This window comes from Lissotriton vulgaris, chromosome 5 (assembly GCF_964263255.1).
Source record: "Lissotriton vulgaris chromosome 5, aLisVul1.2, whole genome shotgun sequence".
Classification (NCBI taxonomy): domain Eukaryota; kingdom Metazoa; phylum Chordata; class Amphibia; order Caudata; family Salamandridae; genus Lissotriton; species Lissotriton vulgaris.
Genome location: NC_141693.1, coordinates 376,940,413 through 376,960,897, shown reverse-complemented (window position 1 = coordinate 376,960,897; position 20,485 = coordinate 376,940,413). Strand labels below are relative to the sequence as shown.

General features: G+C 43.0%; 1 protein-coding gene across 1 annotated transcript in view; it reads right to left on the bottom strand.

The window, feature by feature from the left end:
• NPHP4 (nephrocystin 4) overlaps positions 1-20,485 on the bottom strand; it is a 1,007,060-nt gene that overhangs the window by 516,077 nt on the left and 470,498 nt on the right. Inside the window, exon 12 of the mRNA XM_086921734.1 lies at positions 16,684-16,739. Coding sequence (XP_086777860.1) covers positions 16,684-16,739 — 56 coding nt within the window. The remainder of the gene's footprint in view (positions 1-16,683; positions 16,740-20,485) is intronic.

Below are 20,485 nucleotides of genomic sequence, written 5' to 3'. Positions count from 1 at the left end.
ATTCTTTTCTGTATAGGTTTATGTTGTACACCAGTCTATATGTAAAATACGAATGACGGTCACCTGACGAAGGCCTCCGGCCGAAACGCGTTGTGTTCCATTCTACCGCATTTGCCTTCTTCATAAATCTTTTCCATCGACTGAATATATCGTATAGCACTTTTTTTGTATCTATGTTGAAATTGTTCTGTTCTTTGTCAATATGAGTATTGTATGTCATTTAATGTTATTTATATGAATTATATATGTCTTTTATGAACCAAGCAACAAAAAATATAGACTTTTTTCTAATATCAAAAAAATATAAAAAGTAAATAAATAGAATGAAAAATAAAATAATCAAATAATTTTGATATATTACTGTCTCAGTGAATTATTATTGTCTATTAGACAGTATTTGAAATGAGGTCGAAATAAGGGCGATAGAACTATCACTGGTTTGCTAGATATTACCTTTCTCAACTTGTGTTTATGTATTCCCTACGATTAGCAAACTAACTAGTATGTAGGGGTCCCCATCTTTTCTAAACAATTATTACTCATGGCCTGTCCATGAGGGGTGTTTCAGTTTGTGACACATCAGTCTTTAATCTATTCTATCAGTAATTTTGTGTATAGTGGTCAGCCAGTTTATATGATACTAGCTCATTCACCATTGTTACTCACAGTCTGTATTCATCTCTGAATCTGTCCCTTTCTATCTCACATTCTCAAATTTTCTCTATGTTAGTTAATTTTCATCAATTAGATTAACAACTATAGTTGTCATCCGTGTTGATAACCATAATTATATCCACTAAACTCCATAATTGTATCCACTAAACTCCATAATGGCCAGCTTAAAGGCATTTGGGTATAGTGACGACGATTTTGCTACCATGGTAGGATCGTCCACTAGCTTTGAAAATAGAAACACCACTAATGATGACCAATGTGGAGACCTCATAAAATTATCAGCACTAAAAAAGAAAAGTAAAAGGATTGAACTTCATGATAGATTCATACTAGACTATCTTAAAGCTGGAGTAATTCCACAGGGTCTTCAGATCAAAAACATCCCTGGACTCTTTGTCCATCTAAAACATTTCCTAGAATGTTGGTCCCTCATCTCAAATAGATGTTCTAGAGACCACATGATGCTTATAGTGGACACTGTAAAAGAAGTTCTAGAACAGTTAGCAAAAGAAATAACAGAACTTGAGGACAAAATTAAAAACTCTACAGTAATACTAGACATCAAAAAAAAGCTTGAAGATATAGAAATGGATCTTAATTCATACAGTGAATACTTAACAAAACGAAAAATGGATAAACTTCAAAAAGATATTCGTTTTTTTAGCAAAGAAAGAGTTTATCCCTATTTGGCTGAGAACTTTTATGGTCAGTCAGATGGAACAGATCAGGATTTCATGACGAACATAGTACCTAACTCCAACAAATTTGTCACTTTCTCTAATTCCTCAGACTTAGGCAGCAATTCAAGTATGTCACCTTATCAACCCAGAGGAGGTAGATTTAGATCTAATCAAGGCTATAGACCTTTTTTAGGGAGACGCCAACAGAGAGGCAACTGGAGACCCAATTACCGCGACCAATACCGCCCCCAAAATCAATATCAACAAAATCAACAATATCAGCCCCCAGCACAATATCCACAGAATCAGTCCTATCAACCCCAGGGTCAATACCAACATCATCCCCAGGACCATCAACAGAATACAGACAGATTTCTGGTAACAAGAAATGCGAAATATTGGAGGCAGTAAAAACTATCCCTATTTTTAATTTAAGTACCCATGAAGCCAATTCGGCCACCTTCTCTTTGTTATCAAAAGGACTGTCGTTTGTTCCCCATTCTGGGCTGAATAAGTTTGAGCTTTTCAATGATATGATGGAATTCTTTCGCAAGATACGATTAAAAAGTTTTTTTGCAAATAGAGAAACTAATACTATTGAACACAACAAATCAGGTCTGGCGCCAAAATCAGTGTTCACACCTACTCTTGACCAGATAGACCCAGAAGTGGAAATCTTTAAAAAAAATTATTTTCAAAATTAAAAAATATCACCAAATATATACCACATACCCCATTTAACATCTCCATTGAAGAACATAATGCTCTTCTCGAACTCAAGGACTCTGCCCAAATAACTGTCAAAAGTTGCGACAAGGGAGGGGGGATCGCAATTTTAGAAACAAATAAATACATCGAGAAAATGGAATCCATGCTTAGTGACACCAGCTTCTATACCAAAATCCTCATGGACCCTACAGCCAAGGCAAAAAACAAAATCGCCAAATTAACAGCTAAAGCGTTAAGTAATGGTATTATTTGTCAAAAAGAACATGACTTCATGAATATAGATAATCCTAAAATGGCCAGTATAAACGGCACTCCTAAAATACATAAGAATGAGTATGATCCTCCATTCCGTCCAATTGTCACCACGATTGGAAGTGTAACTGAGCCAATATCAAAATATTTGGATGCAATTCTGCGCCCACATATTGGTAAAATACTAGGATATATCCAGGACACTAGACACGTCATTACCCAACTAGAGGGCACAGCATTTAATGCCCGAAGACAGTGGATGGTAACACTAGACGTTGAGAGTCTATATTCGAATATTCCATGTAGAGGTGCCATTGAAGCAACTAAATGGTTCATTGAATCTTTCCAGATTGACTGTAATTTGCCTTTCATTCTGGACTGTCTCAAAATTGTACTGGAAAATAACGTCTTTGAATTCAGAGGAAGCCTCTATCAACAAATAAAAGGCGTCAGTATGGGCGCGTCATGTGCCCCAACAATTGCTAATATCTATGTAGCACAGTTTGAAGAGAAACATATCTTTAATGAAATGGCCCCTTTCTTTGAATCAATATTTTACTGGTCGAGATATATCGACGACATCATCTTTATCTGGGATGATAATGAAGATGTCTTACAAGAATTTCTATTATGGCTCAACACCTGTGATCCCAATCTAAAATTCTCAGAAAAAATAAGTAATTCTCAAATAGAATTTTTGGATTTAATGATTAAACATCATGAGGGACAACTCATCATGGATCTCTTTGTAAAACCTACTGCCCGAAACACACTCCTTCATTACAGTAGCTTTCATCCTACCTCACAAAAAGATAGTATTCCTTTCAGTCAGTTTCTTAGATTGAGAAGAAACTGTACCAGACTAGTTGACTTTGATAAAAAAGCTACTGTAATGAAGGAAAAATTTAAAGAACGCGGTTACCCTCACAGATTGATAAGGGAATCGTACAAAAGAGCTAGATACTACGACCGACAGCACCTCCTAAACAATACTAAAAACAAACGAGATGCCAGTCTAGTCTTTGTAACCAGACATTCGCTACTCAACAACCAGATTCGCCAAATTATATACTCTAATTGGCACATCTTAAATGTTAACAAAATAGGTACTGAAGTGATCCCAAAACCTTTATTTGCATACAAAAAAAACAAGAACATTAAAGACCTAGTAGTCAGATCGAGAATGCCAACAATCAAAAAAGACACCCATCTTAGGAATGTAATTACCGGGGCTCCGGTAATAGGAAATCATAAATGCGGAATATGCAAAATTTGCCCTCAAGCAATAGAAACAAAAGAATTAAAATTCAATGACACACTGATCAGATTACCTTACATGACTAATTGTAAAACGACTAATATCATTTATTTACTAATATGTCCCTGCAATAAGGGATATGTTGGAGAATCCTCACGTTCAGTTTACACGAGAGTGACTGAACATAAATCAGCTATTCGCACCAAAAAACTAAATGCTCCAATGGTGGCCCATTATATTGAAAATGATCATAATCCGGAACAAATTAAATTGGTAGTGCTGGAAAAAATTGTGCCAAAACCAGGAGTGAATACAGACAAAATCCGTCGAAAACACGAGTTTTTTTGGATATTTACATTAGATACTGTAAGATTAGGACTAAATTCTGAAATTCCTTGGCAACAGGCTATTCTATGAATATCTATTATGGTTCTAGATGTAGAATAAAGGGGGAAAAAATTTTTTTTTCATCTAGACGACTGCCAATATTATATATACTGGCAATCACTATACCCACTGCATCACGTCTGCTGTTTGCTGTAAGGTAAAACATGAAGACAGCATACCAAATTTTACATGATACTTGATATCATTTGACTCTTAAGATGAAGGCGATATACTATAAGATCCTAAGAATGTAATCTGCTTTATATTAGACCAACACTTAAGGAATAAAATATTGGAACCCTCTTTTTTTTTCTTCTCTTTTTTTTCCCTCACTTTACCAAAGTAATGTAGGTAATATTAGCACCATAAAATAAACCGTTTTTTCAATATTAAGGTCCCTCCTATGAGTGACACACCATAAGACATTAGAATGTATTTCATCTCATTAGAATTTTTTTTCCCGTTTTTCGTTATAGCAACAAAGTAAATATGAGTTCCAGAAACCAGTTTTCCCTTTCCTCCTGAAATATAAATTCTACGCTTTATTTTTCGGTTATGGAAAGACAATAAGGCATCAAAATCGTATTCTATCTCATTAAAACTAATACCGGAGAAACATATCCCGGAAGTCTGTCTTCGCGCTTCATTAGAGTCACCAAGTCATCATCGGAACTACACTGAGTCCTTCTTTCCTTTTCACTGACCAATATCAATATAGGCAGTCTGTCGACCATAAGACACGTCATATAACCAGGACAAGTTAATTAGGGGGACCAGCTGAAACCGTTCAACAGATGCATGAACTATAAATAGTGGGTGTTTTCCATCTTAGTCTTACGCCGGCACTCGCGGAAGTGCACACCAGCAGACCCCCCGTTACGGAGAAGTACCATCAGTTTAAAGGTATGTTTACTCGCTGAAGGCTAGGCTATATTTTAGAAACCGCCCATATATAGAAACTGTATAAACAAACAAGAGATTTAATAACGTTACTCTCTTGTGCCTTGTCTGTTATTCTAGACTCCAAATTTGTCACAGACTACCAAGAAAGATCAGGAATTTTTGCACTAAACAAAAGGTAAACTGAGATTCATATGATAAGATAGAAAAATAAAGACTTCACGCCGTATTAGATAATGGTGTGTGATTGCGCTATTTAACAATGTTTCAGGAATTAAAAGAAGGACATGGTTTGCACCAAAATATGAGGAACAGTGGAAGTTTTTACCTAAAGTGCAAAATAAGGACGATATAATTATTGCGCAAAAATTCTTTCTCTCAAACACCTGAATTGAGGTAAGAAACCCGGTCCCTATGCATCTGTCCATATTTACTAATAGAACTAGTACCTTTATATCCATCATGGTACAGAAAAATAAGTGATATAAAAAGGAGGAAGTGACCCAAAACAACTATGAATAATGTCTTTTTGAAATACAATGCAGACTACCATCGAGTACTAAAACTAAATATCTGAACATTAGAGTCAATAATTAAACAATTGAAAGTACCTCTGTTTATGATAAAGACACAACCATGTTGAAATTATAAAATTAAAAAGCTGCTTCAATTTTTAGATTATTACGTGGATGCGTACTGGAGTACAATATGCACTAAGGTGTCTATGACCTTCACTTCCCGTAACGTCGATCTTGTGCACAACTGTAGACTTCAAGGGACATTCAAAAAGAGAGAAAAGAAATAGGAAACAAAATACCAGGTATCTCTACATATATGACCACAACCTTATGTTAATAAAGTTTTCAAAAATTCTTTTAGTACATAAATAAGATCGTATTTGTCTCCCCAGTGTTATATATATCTCGACGATGTTCCACAGATACTAAAAATAATAAATCAGCTTTCTTGAAAAAATCAGAGTCTACACTTCACCAAAATAAGTTAAAGTGAGTAAACAAGTAGTCCTATACTAGAAATTCACTGACATCTAGAACATTACCCTCTACTTATCTCTGAACATCTTTTTAGCCTCTTTTTTCTACTACTGCTTTATCATCTATCTTTATGATGAGGAATATAAGATAATGCAACAGAAATAGAGTCTAACAGAAATACTGTTTAGAAAGGGATAATATAACTCTGAATGTTTTATAGGAAATGCTACATATGACTGTTTCAGCTAATGTAATGAATGAGCCCTTAATGATATCATATAGTAATTATGATCTACTGTGCTAGCACACTCTGTACACAAAATGGAATTGCATCATGAAATAAAAAATAATTGACCCTAAACTAATATAAGGTTGCTAAAATAATATATTTTTCTCGACCTTGCAATATATGTTTAGACAGTATATATATCAGTGATCTATAAATATTCATATGTGCATTCTATATGTTTTTTATTCTTTTCTGTATAGGTTTATGTTGTACACCAGTCTATATGTAAAATACGAATGACGGTCACCTGACGAAGGCCTCCGGCCGAAACGCGTTGTGTTCCATTCTACCGCATTTGCCTTCTTCATAAATCTTTTCCATCGACTGAATATATCGTATAGCACTTTTTTTGTATCTATGTTGAAATTGTTCTGTTCTTTGTCAATATGAGTATTGTATGTCATTTAATGTTATTTATATGAATTATATATGTCTTTTATGAACCAAGCAACAAAAAATATAGACTTTTTTCTAATATCAAAAAAAATATAAAAAGTAAATAAATAGAATGAAAAATAAAATAATCAAGTAATTTTGATATATTACTGTCTCAGTGAATTATTATTGTCTATTAGACAGTATTTGAAATGAGGTCGAAATAAGGGCGATAGAACTATCACTGGTTTGCTAGATATTACCTTTCTCAACTTGTGTTTATGTATTCCCTACGATTAGCAAACTAACTAGTATGTAGGGGTCCCCATCTTTTCTAAACAATAACTCCTTTTCCGAGCCAGGAGCCATTCCACCGGACCTGTTAAGAGCAACGGTCTCAGTGATCCCGAAACCTGGGAAGGACCGCGCCCTCTGTGGCTCATACAGGCCTATCTCACTCTTTAATGTCGACCTTAAATTATACACTGGGATTCTGGCATCTAGATTGGCCCTGCATCTGCCGGGCCTGGTTGAGGCTGATCAAGCTGGCTTTGTGCCCGGCAGACAAACCGTCGATAACACTAAGAGAGTGGCACACATTTTGGAGAAAGCCTCGCGGATCCCGGGTGAAAGGATGCTGCTAGCGGTAGATGCCGAGAAGGCATTCGATCGCGTTCACTGGCCTTATCTCGAGCAGGTGCTCCGGAAACTGGGTGTTGGAGACAAATTCTGTTCGATGGTCTTCAATTGTTACAAATCCCCTTCGGCGACTGTGAGAGTTAATGGGTGCAGTTCCCGTAGCTTTGCGATCGAAAGGGGTACCAGGCAGGGATGCCCGCTTTCCCCACTCCTCTTTGCTCTCTATATGGAGCCGTTTGCCCAGAGAATTCGCCAAAACCCGGACGCGATTGGGATTAAGATGGGGCAGTATGTCCACACGATCAGTCTTTATGCGGATGATGTTCTGTTGACCTTAGGCGATCCTAGACGGGCCCTCCCCGCATGTATTCAGGAACTAGACGCTTTTTTGAAAGTGTCTGGTTTTAAGATGAACATGGGCAAGTCGGTGGCTCTGGACGTGTCCCTGGCCGCGGATGCCAGACAAGATCTGCAGAGGCTCTTCCCCATGCAGTGGTCATCATCCCTGGTGCCGTATCTGGGGATTCTGCTAGCACCAACGTTACCAGCGATGGTAACGGCCAATTATGCCTCCCTTAGCAGGAAAATCAAGGAAGAGCTGGGCCGCTGGAGTAAAGGCCTGCTGTCCTGGCTCGGCAGGATTGCGGCGGTCAAGATGACAGTCCTGCCCCAGATCTTGTACCTCTTTCGAGCTTTGCCGCTTCAGCCACCTGCGGGCTGGATTAGACAGACACAAGCCGACATTGCACGCTTCGTCTGGCAGGGCCGCAAGCCGAGGATGAAGAGGGTTCTTTCCACGCTGGCCCCGGAGGCGGGGGGCCTTGGTATCCCGGACCTCCGGAAATACTTCCAGGCGGCGCAGTTACGCTACCTGGTGGAGTGGAGCAGGTGGGAATCCGACAAGCACTGGCTCTTTCAGGACCAGGCGGTGGCGGGGCGCCCCCTCCAGGAGGTTCAATTCTTGCGTCGGATTCATCGCCCCCCCCAACCTCTATGCTTCCTTCGTCACGCAAGTCCCCTTGAGGGAGTGGGATACAGTCAATGGAGTTCGTGAACTCACCACGTTCCCTTCGCCTTTCACGCCGATAGCGGATAACCCTGATTTCTCTACCGGTATGGAGCCAGGCGCTTTCTCCCACTGGAGGGAAGCGGGCTGCCGAGCGTTCTTCCAGATCTATGGATCTGAGGGAGTGGTCCCTTTTCAGCAATTGAAACAGGAGTTCCAACTGCCTGAGTCGGATAGATTCCGATACATGCAGGTTAGGCACTGGGCGCTTCAACCTCAGGTGCGGGGTACTGCTGATCGCCAGATAACGCCATACGAGCGGTGGTAAGTGACCCGCGCCTCTGATGCTAAGCTAATTACCGACCTTTATAAATTCCTGCAGCCCCCTCCGTTTCATTTCTATAACCCGGGTAGGGAACGCTGGAATAGGGAATTGGGAAGGACGCTTAGTCATAAGGAATGGGATCAAATTGCGCATCGGGCGAGACACTCTGCATATCATACAGGTCTCACGGAAACACTCACCAAGGTGTCCACGTATTGGTATTATACCCAGGAGAGGCTACACGAAATGAACAGGCATATTGAGAAGGAGTGCTGGAGGGGATGTGGTCGGGTGGGGACCCTTACACATATACTTTGGGACTGTCCCTTGTTAGAGGACTACTGGAAGGAGGTTCTTGACGAGATTGATGTTCATTTTGAGACTGAATTGCCACGCTTCCCGGCGTATGTATTGCTGGGCCTCCCGAATGGCCTGATGTACCCGCTGAAGTCCCGCAGGGGCAGGCAAATTGCGATAGTGCTGGGTTCAGCGATTCAGAACATCTTGATTCACTGGCGTACCACCACGGTCCCCTCCATCACAGGCTGGCTACACAGGCTCTGGCATGTGCTAGGTATGGAGAAACTGTCGCTTATGGTGGCGGGGGACGGTGAACAATTTGATGAGTTATGGCAACCCTTCCATGCGCTTTTAACCACAGAATTTAAGGAACTCACCTGCCCGAGGTACCTCAAACTCCTCAGACTAACGCCACCGGTGATCTCAACTGACTAAGGGGACACAAGATTTGGGCTCACGGGGTGGGGGGCGTGGTGGGAGGGCAGGATGCATTATGGCCGAGTACTGGACGGGGGGGAGGTGGGAGGGTGGTGGGGAGTTTGGAGGGGGGGTTCTGGGGGTTGGTGGGGTTGGTTTCGTGCCTCATTGCCTTTTATTTTCTGATCTGCTTGATGGTGTCGACTATATTTAGCCCTTATCATTTTACCATTTGATTTTTCCTTTTGCAGCAGCCTTGTCCACCATCGCACTCCTAGATTTATACTCAGCTATTTTCACCTGAATGTATGTAACCCTACCCCTCATGTTCCCTTCCCTCCTATGTTTTTTTGCCTTAATAAAATGCTTTAAACCTAAAGTGCACCGTTTCGGTGTTAGCCTTTTACAGGTAAGTTACTACTGCAAATTCCCTTAGAAATACACCTTCCAATTCATAGAAAGTGACAACATACTTCATTGCTTGCGCACGCATACAATTCGAGGCATTTCATTGAAAACCATTAAACATCCCCATATTCGATGTACAACCATAAAGATTAATTGGTTATGTACATGATAATTAAACACCATATAATGCGGTTCTTACAATTAATAATACAGTGTATCAGAAATGGCGAATTGACATTGTCAATAAAGTTTTTAAAAGCAACCCGTATGCAACAATTGCTTTTCTTTTTTGATGATGCTATCTACAGGACATGTACACAATAATATACCAAAATCCGGCATGCTAGAACGCTGGGCATGAGAAAGAATATATCCGAGAGATTTCCCTTAATGGGAATTGCCTATACCTCTCGCTCAATATCCTCCCTAATTTTTCACTGGTAATGTACCGTAATATTATTCACTCAATTATAAAGCACTCCTTCTAATCAAAGGTAATGTACCTCTTACAAAGATCATATCCTGATTTAGCATGTTGTCTGGTATTCCTAATCATATTGTAGGTATTGTACCGGGTGTGATTTTACTTTCTATACGGGGTCCCAGATGTTGGTGCCTATAGTCTCTAAATCTGGGTAGGAAAATGAATAGGAAAGTGAATAATCACTATGTGAAAGAATATGAAAAATAGAAATGTGTGTACAGGGGAGCCTGACACAGTGGGCTTGGATGCATTCAGTGAGTAATTATTAAGTACAAAGTGTTTTATATCCCACCCAATATGTACAACACTTTTAAACAGAGCCCTGTTTTATTACAGATTGCCGACCAACGTAGCCCATTGCCTATAGACCTCCCATTTAAAACTGTGATAGTTCATTAGAATTGCTGAAAGAATTGCTGAAAAATAGCCTTCAATTGGTCCAAATTTTTCAAAATGTTATATTCCTATGTGGGTTTCTAACTCCTCCCACTATTTAGCCCATTTGTGTTTTTTGTGTTGAGCTCAATAACATATCTTGACTCCAGAATACGGAGTAGTGTCTCCCGGTCACCACCTCTGGGATGTGTCAGTACCCTGTCCATCCTATAGAATGTTAGGAGATTATGGACACTGCTGTGTTTTTCAAAAAAGTGTTGTGCTGTAGGATAAGTGTGATCTCTATTTGCAATTGCACGCATATGTTGCAAAATGCGTACCTTCAGTAGCAGCTTCGTGCTGCCCACTTACTTATATTGGCAAGGACATTCTACGACATAGATTACATAGTCACTAGTGCATGTGATAAACTTATTCATCTTCCTTTCCTTGTCTAAATCAGTTTTATAGGAATTTCCGCTCTTACTGTTCCTACACGCTATGCAATTGTTGCAGGTCGTAAATCCTTTGATAGGGCTTAACCAATTTCCTGATTGTTCTTCCTGCTGGTAACTACAGACTAGTCGGTCCTTCAGTGACCTTGATCTTTTGTACGTTATTTTTGGTGCTGGACCTATGTGTTTGCTAATAATAGGGTCAGCTTTTAATAGGCTCTAATGGGATTTAATTATTTTCCTCAATCTTTGGGAGCCTCCAGTGTAGGTAGTGATCATCCTATGAACATCTAGGATGTTCCTACCACTTTTAGGATTTAGTTTGAAAAGAAGTTCATTTTGTGTTTTTCCTGCGATCTTACTTCTAATACCTTATTGCTATATCCTCTCTCTTTAAACCGTTCGACCATCACTTCCAGTTTCTTCAGATAACTGTCATGGGTACTACAGTTTCGGTGGGCTCGCAATAGCATTCTTTTCTGAATAGAAGAGTGTAATTTTATTATTTCCAATTGGTACTTCTACATCAAGGAATTCACAGTAATCTCTGCTGTTTTTATGGGTGAAGCTTAGGTTCAGATTATTTCTTCCTAGTTTTTGGATAAATTCTTCTGCCAGTTCTATTGACCCATCCCAAATCAGGAACAGGTGGTCAATATACGTGATCCAGATTGGGATGTGTTCCATATACCGATCATTTATACCTGCCCACACTACCTGTTCTTCTTAACAGCATAAGAACAAATTAGCCAGGCTAGGGGCAAAACATGTGCCCATTGCCGTGCCTGATATTTGGCAGTGGAGTCTTTTCAAATAAGAAAATATTTTGCTCAAGACAGTTGGTCATCATTTTCCCTAACAACGTATTGTGCTCTTTCAGTGAGTTGTGTCGGATTCGTAAATCTTAGGCCCGTTGGCCTAGTGTGCGGGGGTCTAGAGGGACACCCTCTGGGGCCAAAAACATAATTTCCTTTTTGTTTAACGATACAGCTGTAAAATTTAAATAAAATAAAAACAAAGGCAGACTTCCGCCCTTCTCAAATTAAAGCCTCTGGGGTGGGCCAGCGCCCAGGGGATGCAGAAGGTCAGGGCACTAGAATTTTTATAGGGACGTGCAGCACCCTCACACAGCCATATGAAGGCCCCGGGGGCCCCATCCCGAGGCCAATACCATTATTATGAGGAAGGTAGCATGAGAAGGCCCTATGGACCACAGCACAAGAGCAAATGCTAATTGTACGGGGAGAAGGCATTTGTACCCTCTCCTTTCCGAGCCTAGTCAAGCTAGTTCCCACTCGCACACTGGGTGGGCGGTTGGCGGGGGTCAGGGGCTTCTCACCACAGCCACAGGGGTAGAAAAAAAGGCTACTGTGATCATTCCCTCAGAACAAATATCAAGAAGTAATACCATGCCCCTAGCTTCAGCCAAAACAAGATCCCTGTTGGCTGGGTTGCTAGAGCAGGATCATGTCAATCTGTGGAAAAAGGAGAATAAAATGTGTCTTGCGGTTGTTAGAGCTAGTCCATGCAGCATGTTGCGTTTACCTACCCCACGCAGACACTAGCTATCACACTTCTGAGAGCTCCGGGGGCACACTCCTCTCACAGGCTAGTGCTCATACGCCAGACTAACGCTCTCCCCGGACCACTCGAGGAAGGAGTTCAAGGGAGGCTCGGACAAGTACTGATGCTGCAGGGAGTTTCAAAATGAATGACAAATTGCTTAGTCTGCACCACACTGCACTCGCATTTCAGTTGTTGGATTTCCGTACAAAGGGACTGCATGCGCATCGCTGCTCATTCCCACTGCAATACTCCATAGGAGTATTGGGAAAAGGTGGGACAAGCACCAACCATGCAGGCTACGATTTTTGAAAGACATAGAAAAAAGCCAACCAAAGCGGTGGGAGGAGTCAGACCCCAGAAAGTACACTTAGAGTTGGAGCGCTCGTAAACAACTACTCTTCGGCAGTGGAAGTGTGCAACTTGCGCAACTACTTTATCCAGCGCAGGCTCATGAGAAGTCACAGAGAAGGCAAGGTTTCTCAACAGGGAATCTGGCTGCCATTTTAAAAAGGATCCAATACCTCTTTTTCCAAAAATCCCTCTTTGAAAACTGTGATGAGTTTTCTGAACTCTAATTTATAAATCAAACTATGAATACTCTTCGTTCCAACAATGATGCAAATACAGTGTCTTTCTTCTGAACAGTCTTGACACCGGGATGTTGCCCTGCCTTCTTTACCTCTTTCCAGGCCACCACTTACTTTTTGGCCAAAAACAGCAACTTTTTGGTCAAAAAAGACCGCTCCGGCAAAATCCATATCCATAAGCATATTCTGTACGTCCATGGGGACTCAGTAGTTCAAAGCCAGGCATGTCTTTGTACTGACACAGACGATCTCACTGCTCTCTCAACACAGTCAGCAATGAAGAGGTCAGTCTTTATAATATGCTTGGATGTGTCTTGTCCATCTTTTACAACTTCCATGAAGTGGCCTTTGATGTAGTCTGGAAGGTTGGGTGCTACCAAGGCAGCCATATCCCAAAGAGCCTTGGTGTAACAATTATGCAGGCAGGTCGCATTTAGGTACCTGAGGGTGAGACTTTCTACAGAAAAGGATTTCTCATGCCATAGTCTCATGTTTTTGGACTCTCTACCTGGAGGATGTATAGAGAAAGTTCCTGTATTAAGTCTGGAGGTAGAAACGGTTTGATTCACTTAACTCCCTTGGGATGGGCAAGTGGAAAGGAAGGCTGGGTACCCAGGCATGGGTCTGTAATGACAATCAATGGACCTATGGATTTAGGAAGATGAGGAAAGCTTTAATCAGGGCTCTTTTCATGACATCTATCAAGGTTTTGATAAAGGGTAGGTAGCAGTGGTTCACTGTTAGAGGGAGCAATCTGTAAAACACCTGCTGAATATCTGAATGCTCCACAGTAGGCAGTGGTAGCTCAAGGTAGTCTGCAGCTTTAACACAGTTTGAAAGGAGGTTAAACAGGAGGACCTGGAGCAGGATCTATATTAATGTCTGGGAGCTATCCAGAGCACTTGTCTCTTGTAGTGCCCAGGTATCTGAAGACCGGTTATCATCAACATCATCATCTGCTTGATAAAAATCGCAAATCATAGCCTTATGAAAGGGCTGCCAGGGGTCCTCCCTCTTCTGCATGACCACACTCCTCACAGCATACACTCCCTGAAACCTTGCAATCCATGGCCTCAAGCGACCAAACCTGCTGCTCCAACATTCACCATTGCATTCCACTGCCTCCACTGTTACTCACCAAAACATGCATGAAGAAATTAAGAAATACGTGGTTTCTTCTTGTGAGGCTATGCCATTTCTTTCGAAGAGTTGTCTGAGGGTGATCTGGAAGGGAACTTTGCCCTTGCTCTTTATCTCTAGTATGACCTGGGTTCACCATTGGCTCCTGCGGCCTTCTTCAAAGTGTGACATGATAAGTTTTGCTCAACAATTCTTGGTGGACTCATGGGGTATTTTTGGCAGAGGTCACCCAACAACAATCCAAGGTGTATTCATGACTAACATACGTTTATAGAAAAACCAAAGGTGATGATGGACGGAGCGTTGACAATACAAACACTCACCCCCAGTCAACTGATCTGGGTTTAATCCATCACCGTTCTTTAGCTCACTCCGCCACCCCAGTTCAGACACAGCCATATGCAAATCAGTCTGACCCTGTGCCTCATGGAAACAGTCCAGCCCGAACTGCCAAGCCATGTCTTCCCCGGACCGGAATCAAGCTTCCCAGGACCGGTTTCTGGCATTACAGCCGTCTTCAGCCGTGCTTGCTTGACTCCATGGCAAAGTGAGCAAGGGACTCACGTCTGAGCATACCCTGCCAACTTAGGGCGAACAAAGAAAAACCAAAGGTGATGATGGACGGAGCGTTGATAATACAAACACTCACCCGCAGTCAACTGATCTGGGTTTAATCCATCACCGTTCTTTAGTTCACTCCGCCACCCCAATACAAACACTCACCCCCAGTCAACTGAACTGGGGTGGCAGAGTGGTGATGGATTAAACCCATAAATTGGCAGGGTATGCTCAGACGTGAGTCCCTTGCTCACTTTGGCACTGGATTCAAGCAAGCCGGGCTGAAGACGGCTGAAATGCCAGAAACCGGTCCTCTGTAGCTTGTTTCCGGTCCAGGGAAGGCATGGCTTGGCAGTTCGGGCTGAACTATTCCCATGAGGCACAGGGTCAGACTGATTTGCATATGGCCATGTCTGAACTGGGTTGGCAGAGTGGGCTAAAGAACGGTGATGGATTAAACCCAGATCAGTTGACTGGGGGTGAGTGCTTGTATTGTCAACGCTCCGTCCATCATTTCCTTTGGTTTTTCTTTGTTCGCCATGAGTTGGCAGGGTATGCTCAGACGTGAGTCCCTTGCTCACTTTGCCACTGGATTCAAGCAAGCTGGGCTGAAGACGGCTGAAATGCCAGAAACCGGTCCTCTGCAGTTTGTTTCCGGTCCAGGGAAGGCATAGCTTGGCAGTTTGGGCTGGACTGTTCCCATGAGGCACAGGATCAGACTGATTTGCATATGGCCATGTCTGAACTGGGGTGGTAGAGTGGGCTAAAGAATGGTGATGAATTAAACCCAGATCAGTTGATTGGGGGTGAGTGCTTGTATTGTCAACGCTCCGTCCATCATTTCCTTTGGTTTTTCTTTGTTTGCCATAAGTTGGCAGGGTATGCTCAGACGTGAGTCCCTTTCTCACTTTGCCATTGGATTCAAGCAAGCCGTTCTGAAGACGGCTGAAATGCCAGAAACCGGTCCTCGGTAGCTTGTTTCCGGTCCAGGGAAGGCATGGCTTGGCAGTTCGGGCTGGACTGTTTCCATGAGGCACAGGTTTGCATATGGCCATGTCTGAACTGGGATGGCAGAGTGGGCTAAAGAAAGGTGATGGATTAAACCCAGATCAGTTGACTGGGGGTGAGTGCATGTATTGTCAACGCTCGGTCCATCATTTCCATTGGTTTTTCTTTGTTTAACATACGTTTATCACATCTTCAAAAAGACATAAAGCCGGAGCATTTTGATTGTGAGACAGAAAACCTCAGACATTAAACACAAGCTCTGGACTGGTCAGATAGTGCGAAAAAAACAGAACTGACAAGCTCTGGTCTTGGTGCTATAGGACTTCACTGAAGTCATCACAACTCCCTGTCTGACAATAAGGCAGAGTCAACGTCACCTGCTGGCGCCAGAGAGCTATTTTGGAAGTGTCCTGAATCCAGTATTGTGACTAGGATATCTAAAAGTGAGAATGTGCAGGAGGAAGTATTCATCAGAAAACCAGCCTACAGACAGGAATTGTGCAATCAACAGACACCAGAGTCTCAATCCGTTTCACAGCAGGCCCCCGGCGTACATGTATGATTGCCATGTACTTTCAGTCCCACAGTCAAAAATAACCACAAACTTGCTATCAAGAATTCAGGGCAGGAGTGCACTCTCCTCAGAGCAATATATGAAATATGTATTTCTGTTATCAACAGCAAACTCACTGACCTTGCTTTAAATGATTATTTTTAAAAAAATCAAGCGGAGTTACAATTTGACAGTGGTAATATTACCTACATCAATTAAAAATGCATCCCTAAGTTGTACTTAATCATGGTTACTGGTCAATTTTGTTCATTTATTTATGCTGTACAGATGACATTCACACCACATATTGAGATGAACTCACCGCTGGTCCTTTCTCCGTCTCCCGAGGGGTCCTAGGTGAATGAGAAGGAGGCTTGGCTACGAGGAAAAATTCAATAGGCATTCATTATACCAAAACAAAATGAGCGTGTATGTTAAAACATAATTTAACCGCAAAAACTCTTCCAAGATTTTCATTTAAAGAGAAAGGCTTACTAATAAGGCTCGCAATTTACATTAGCTGTCCAATTGGGAAGGCCTCCTAACTCAGAAGGAGCACCCCAGACACAGAGAAACAATAACGACGCAGTGATTAACATGGTTTGAGATGGAGGCTACTGGATCACTCAACCGATGCTAAACTTGGTAGTTGGCTGGATATTTTTATCTATGCTAAGATCATTCTGAATTCCATAAATAGACATCATTGAATCAACTAAAACGACTAAATACTAAACATAAATGAGTCAACTAAAAGGCATAACTATTAAATGATAAACATTGAAAGAAATGCTGAAAAATGAGTCGTGTCTTTATAATCTAGTAGACAAGGTAATTAATATTTTCATGTATTTGTATTTGTTTACAGAAGGTCATGAAGCTGGGGCTATGCCATAGCAGCCAGGATCAGTCTTACGAGTTGTGCAGTTGTTGCTCTTGAAATGGAAGGTGTGTTTATCCATACTCAGGAGTAGAAAAGACCACAATCAACATTGTGAATGGCATGGAAAACAAGCATTTGCAATGCAATCAATAGGTCTCGCATTTACGAGAGTTTGAGCTATTGGCAACGCAATAGCTTAAACTCTCGCAAATGCAAGACCTATTGCATTGCAAATATTTGCTTGTTTACTAGCGCCCACGCGGCACTTTCACATTCATGGAGGCCGCGCCACTTTTTTTAGATGCGGCTCGTCTAAAGAAAGGGGCACGACTTCCATGAATGTGACAGCGCCGCACGGGCGCTAGTAAGTAAACAAATAATAAATAAATAAGTGCACCCGCTATATTAATAGCGAACCGTACTGCTAAAATAAAGAAAGAATCGCGACTGCTATAGTTAAAGCGGACCGCCATTAGTAAATAAAATAAAAGCGGGCAGCGGGCGGCGTGCTGCGACGTAGTGGGTGGAATTGGGGCAAATCATTAAACAAAATAGTACTCACAGCCAAGATAAAGCAGACCGTGTAACAAGATAAGTAAAAGGTCCAGTCATTATTGGAGGTTACAAATGCAGACAAGGCGGTAACATGGAGGGACTAAGAAGCCTAATAACGAATCGGAAGCCAGCGTTTATGAAGGACAATGAGGCAAGCCAATTAAAAATATAGGTAGAGAGTGGGTGGGGCTTCATGTCCATACTCCAATAGAGGATGCCTCACAGCAGCGCATGCACTGCCCAGGCTCAACCTAAAAAGCCTTTGTTCGCCAGCACGAGTGGTCATGCATCAATTACGGCAGACTGGTGGTGACACCAAACTTAATCATCTCACTGGTTTAGTGAGTGTAAGATGTGGCGGGTATGTTTGGGATGCTGGAGTTGCAGTGTGCCGCTCGAAGTCGTTGCTGCAAGCGGGACGTGCCCTCCATTGAAGCAGTTCTATCGCTCTACCAATTCTGGACATCAGCGGGAGCCGGCGTGCTCCATTCCTGGTTTTCCTAATCCGGTGTGACCAGAGGACTCCCACAGCGCGAGCGGGACTGCGAGGCCCACAGGTAATTGCGCCGGACCAGCGCGCACACCTGCTGCCTCTTCCCGCTCGCTCCTCCTCCTACTTAATCTCGCTCACCCGCGCGGACGCGGGACGCGCGCGAAGACCGGGCAAAGAGCGGGCCGTTCTAGGCCGGGAGAGACCGGACCGGGCCCCCCCTCTAACGCCCCCGTCAAATCGACCCATCATTTACCTCAATATGGCATCTAGAGCTTTAAGGAGTAAGTCTGTACAACATGGCGCAAGCACTTTGGAAAAATTTTTCCCCAAGGCGAGCTCCCAAATCAGCAAGTGTCACTCATCTACGGACTCTCACCTTGAGATGGGTCCTGAAAGTGTGTTCCTGGACCTTGGGGAATCTGTCTCAAATGATGCTAGTACACCCATCACTACGGACGCTACCCATATGTCTTTACTGGACAGCATTGACCAGACTATTGAGTCGGTACTCCAACAGCTAAGAACTCCTGTTACGCAGAGGGATCGGGATTCCCCACGGCCAACGGGGATTTCTGACCACTCTGCTGTCCCGGATAACATGGGTCTAAACACGTTGGAAGCGGGTCAAGCGGCCCTGTTAACATTCCCTGTGGATAGTGGGGTGGCACAGCCTCTAAAAAGAAAAAGGCCTGCTGAAATAAAGAGGGCAAAAAGGGCAAAAATTGTTGAATCTGAATCAACCCTCGAAGAAAGTACAGATATTTCGGTCTCCCCTGAGCTCATTCTACCTGGGTCTGGGTTGGATCTTGTGGCCTCGCCAGCTCCTGTGTTATCACCAGCGGCGGCGGGCCCATTTATCTTTGGTGGGTTATCTTCCAATAGTTCAGATATAGTAATTAATTCCCTCACAGCTATTATTAAGAATCTGTTAACCCCCATCTCAGTTAGATTAGAGGCTATAGAGAATCTACTCCAGTCCCGGGAAAACATCCATACTAGGAGAAGCCCTGGTGTAGCTACAAACGCCCCCCTAGCCACTGGGGAACCACCTGGGAATAGCTTACCTCCTTCCACATTGCCCCAGGTTTCCAGTAGGGCACTGCCTAGTGCAAATGGTTCGTCTATTTCTCAGATGCGCACTTTGTTACCTCCAGCGCCTAGGCCCCCTGTTCCGGCCCCCAGGAGATCTAAGTTACCCCCTGCGCCGCGGCTTGCGCCACAGTCAAAGGCGACAGTGGGTCCTACAAATGTCCCAAGCGATGGTTTTGTCCCTCCCCCAGATAGACGCAGGGAGGTCAATCTGCCCCCAGAAGCTGTTCCATATACGGCAATCATGGTGGGAGTTCCTGAGCTAACTGGTGGTGTTAGGGAGTCTCAAGACTCCCTACGCAATAAGGTCATAAGCTGGCTCAGTATTAATAGACCGCTGCCTCCAAACCTGAAGGGTGAGGTTCTGATGGTAAGGAGGATCCCATGGATTGGCCCTACCAAAAAGAACAGGTCAGGGGATTGCATCATCTTAAGTTTCAGGAGCCCACACGTTGCAAACTATATCTGCAACTGGCTTGTAAGGCCTGACAAGTCCACAATAGATCTTGTACCCCTCTCCTATTTTTATCCCAGTGGTAGCAACACGGTGGGAGGGAGTGAGAAGGGATGGACCAGGGTGGGCTTTGCTGTAGATGGCTCCCGCTACAGACCAAGGCACTCCCTACCAACTGCTCAGGTAAACTTCATACATCAAAACAGGTTTTCCTGTCTGGACCAGGTCGATTGACCACAAACCAGGCCAATCCTGTCTGGTCCTGAGAATAGGGTGGATGATGTGCAAGGTTGTGTGGGATTGGGTGTGATCCCTATGCTGGAACCAACCCGGTTGCAGGCGGCCAATGAGCGAGGGGCTGACACGGTCGACAATCTCTGCCAACTGGGTCCCCCACTTAGCACCGGGTCTGACCATATTCTGCAAACAGGGGCAGTGGAGCGGGCTGGTCCTGCTGCCACCGCTGTCGGCGGAACCGGTGCCCTAGATGCTGGTTTACACATGGCTACCCCGCAACCTCCTGCTGGAGTTCAGGGCAGCCTGCCACTCGATCCAGGTCTGAGAATTCTCTCCTGGAATGTGGCAGGAATCGCGAACAAGGAAGGCTCTCCTGAATGGGACTCCCTGGTTGGTGGATGTGATATACTTCT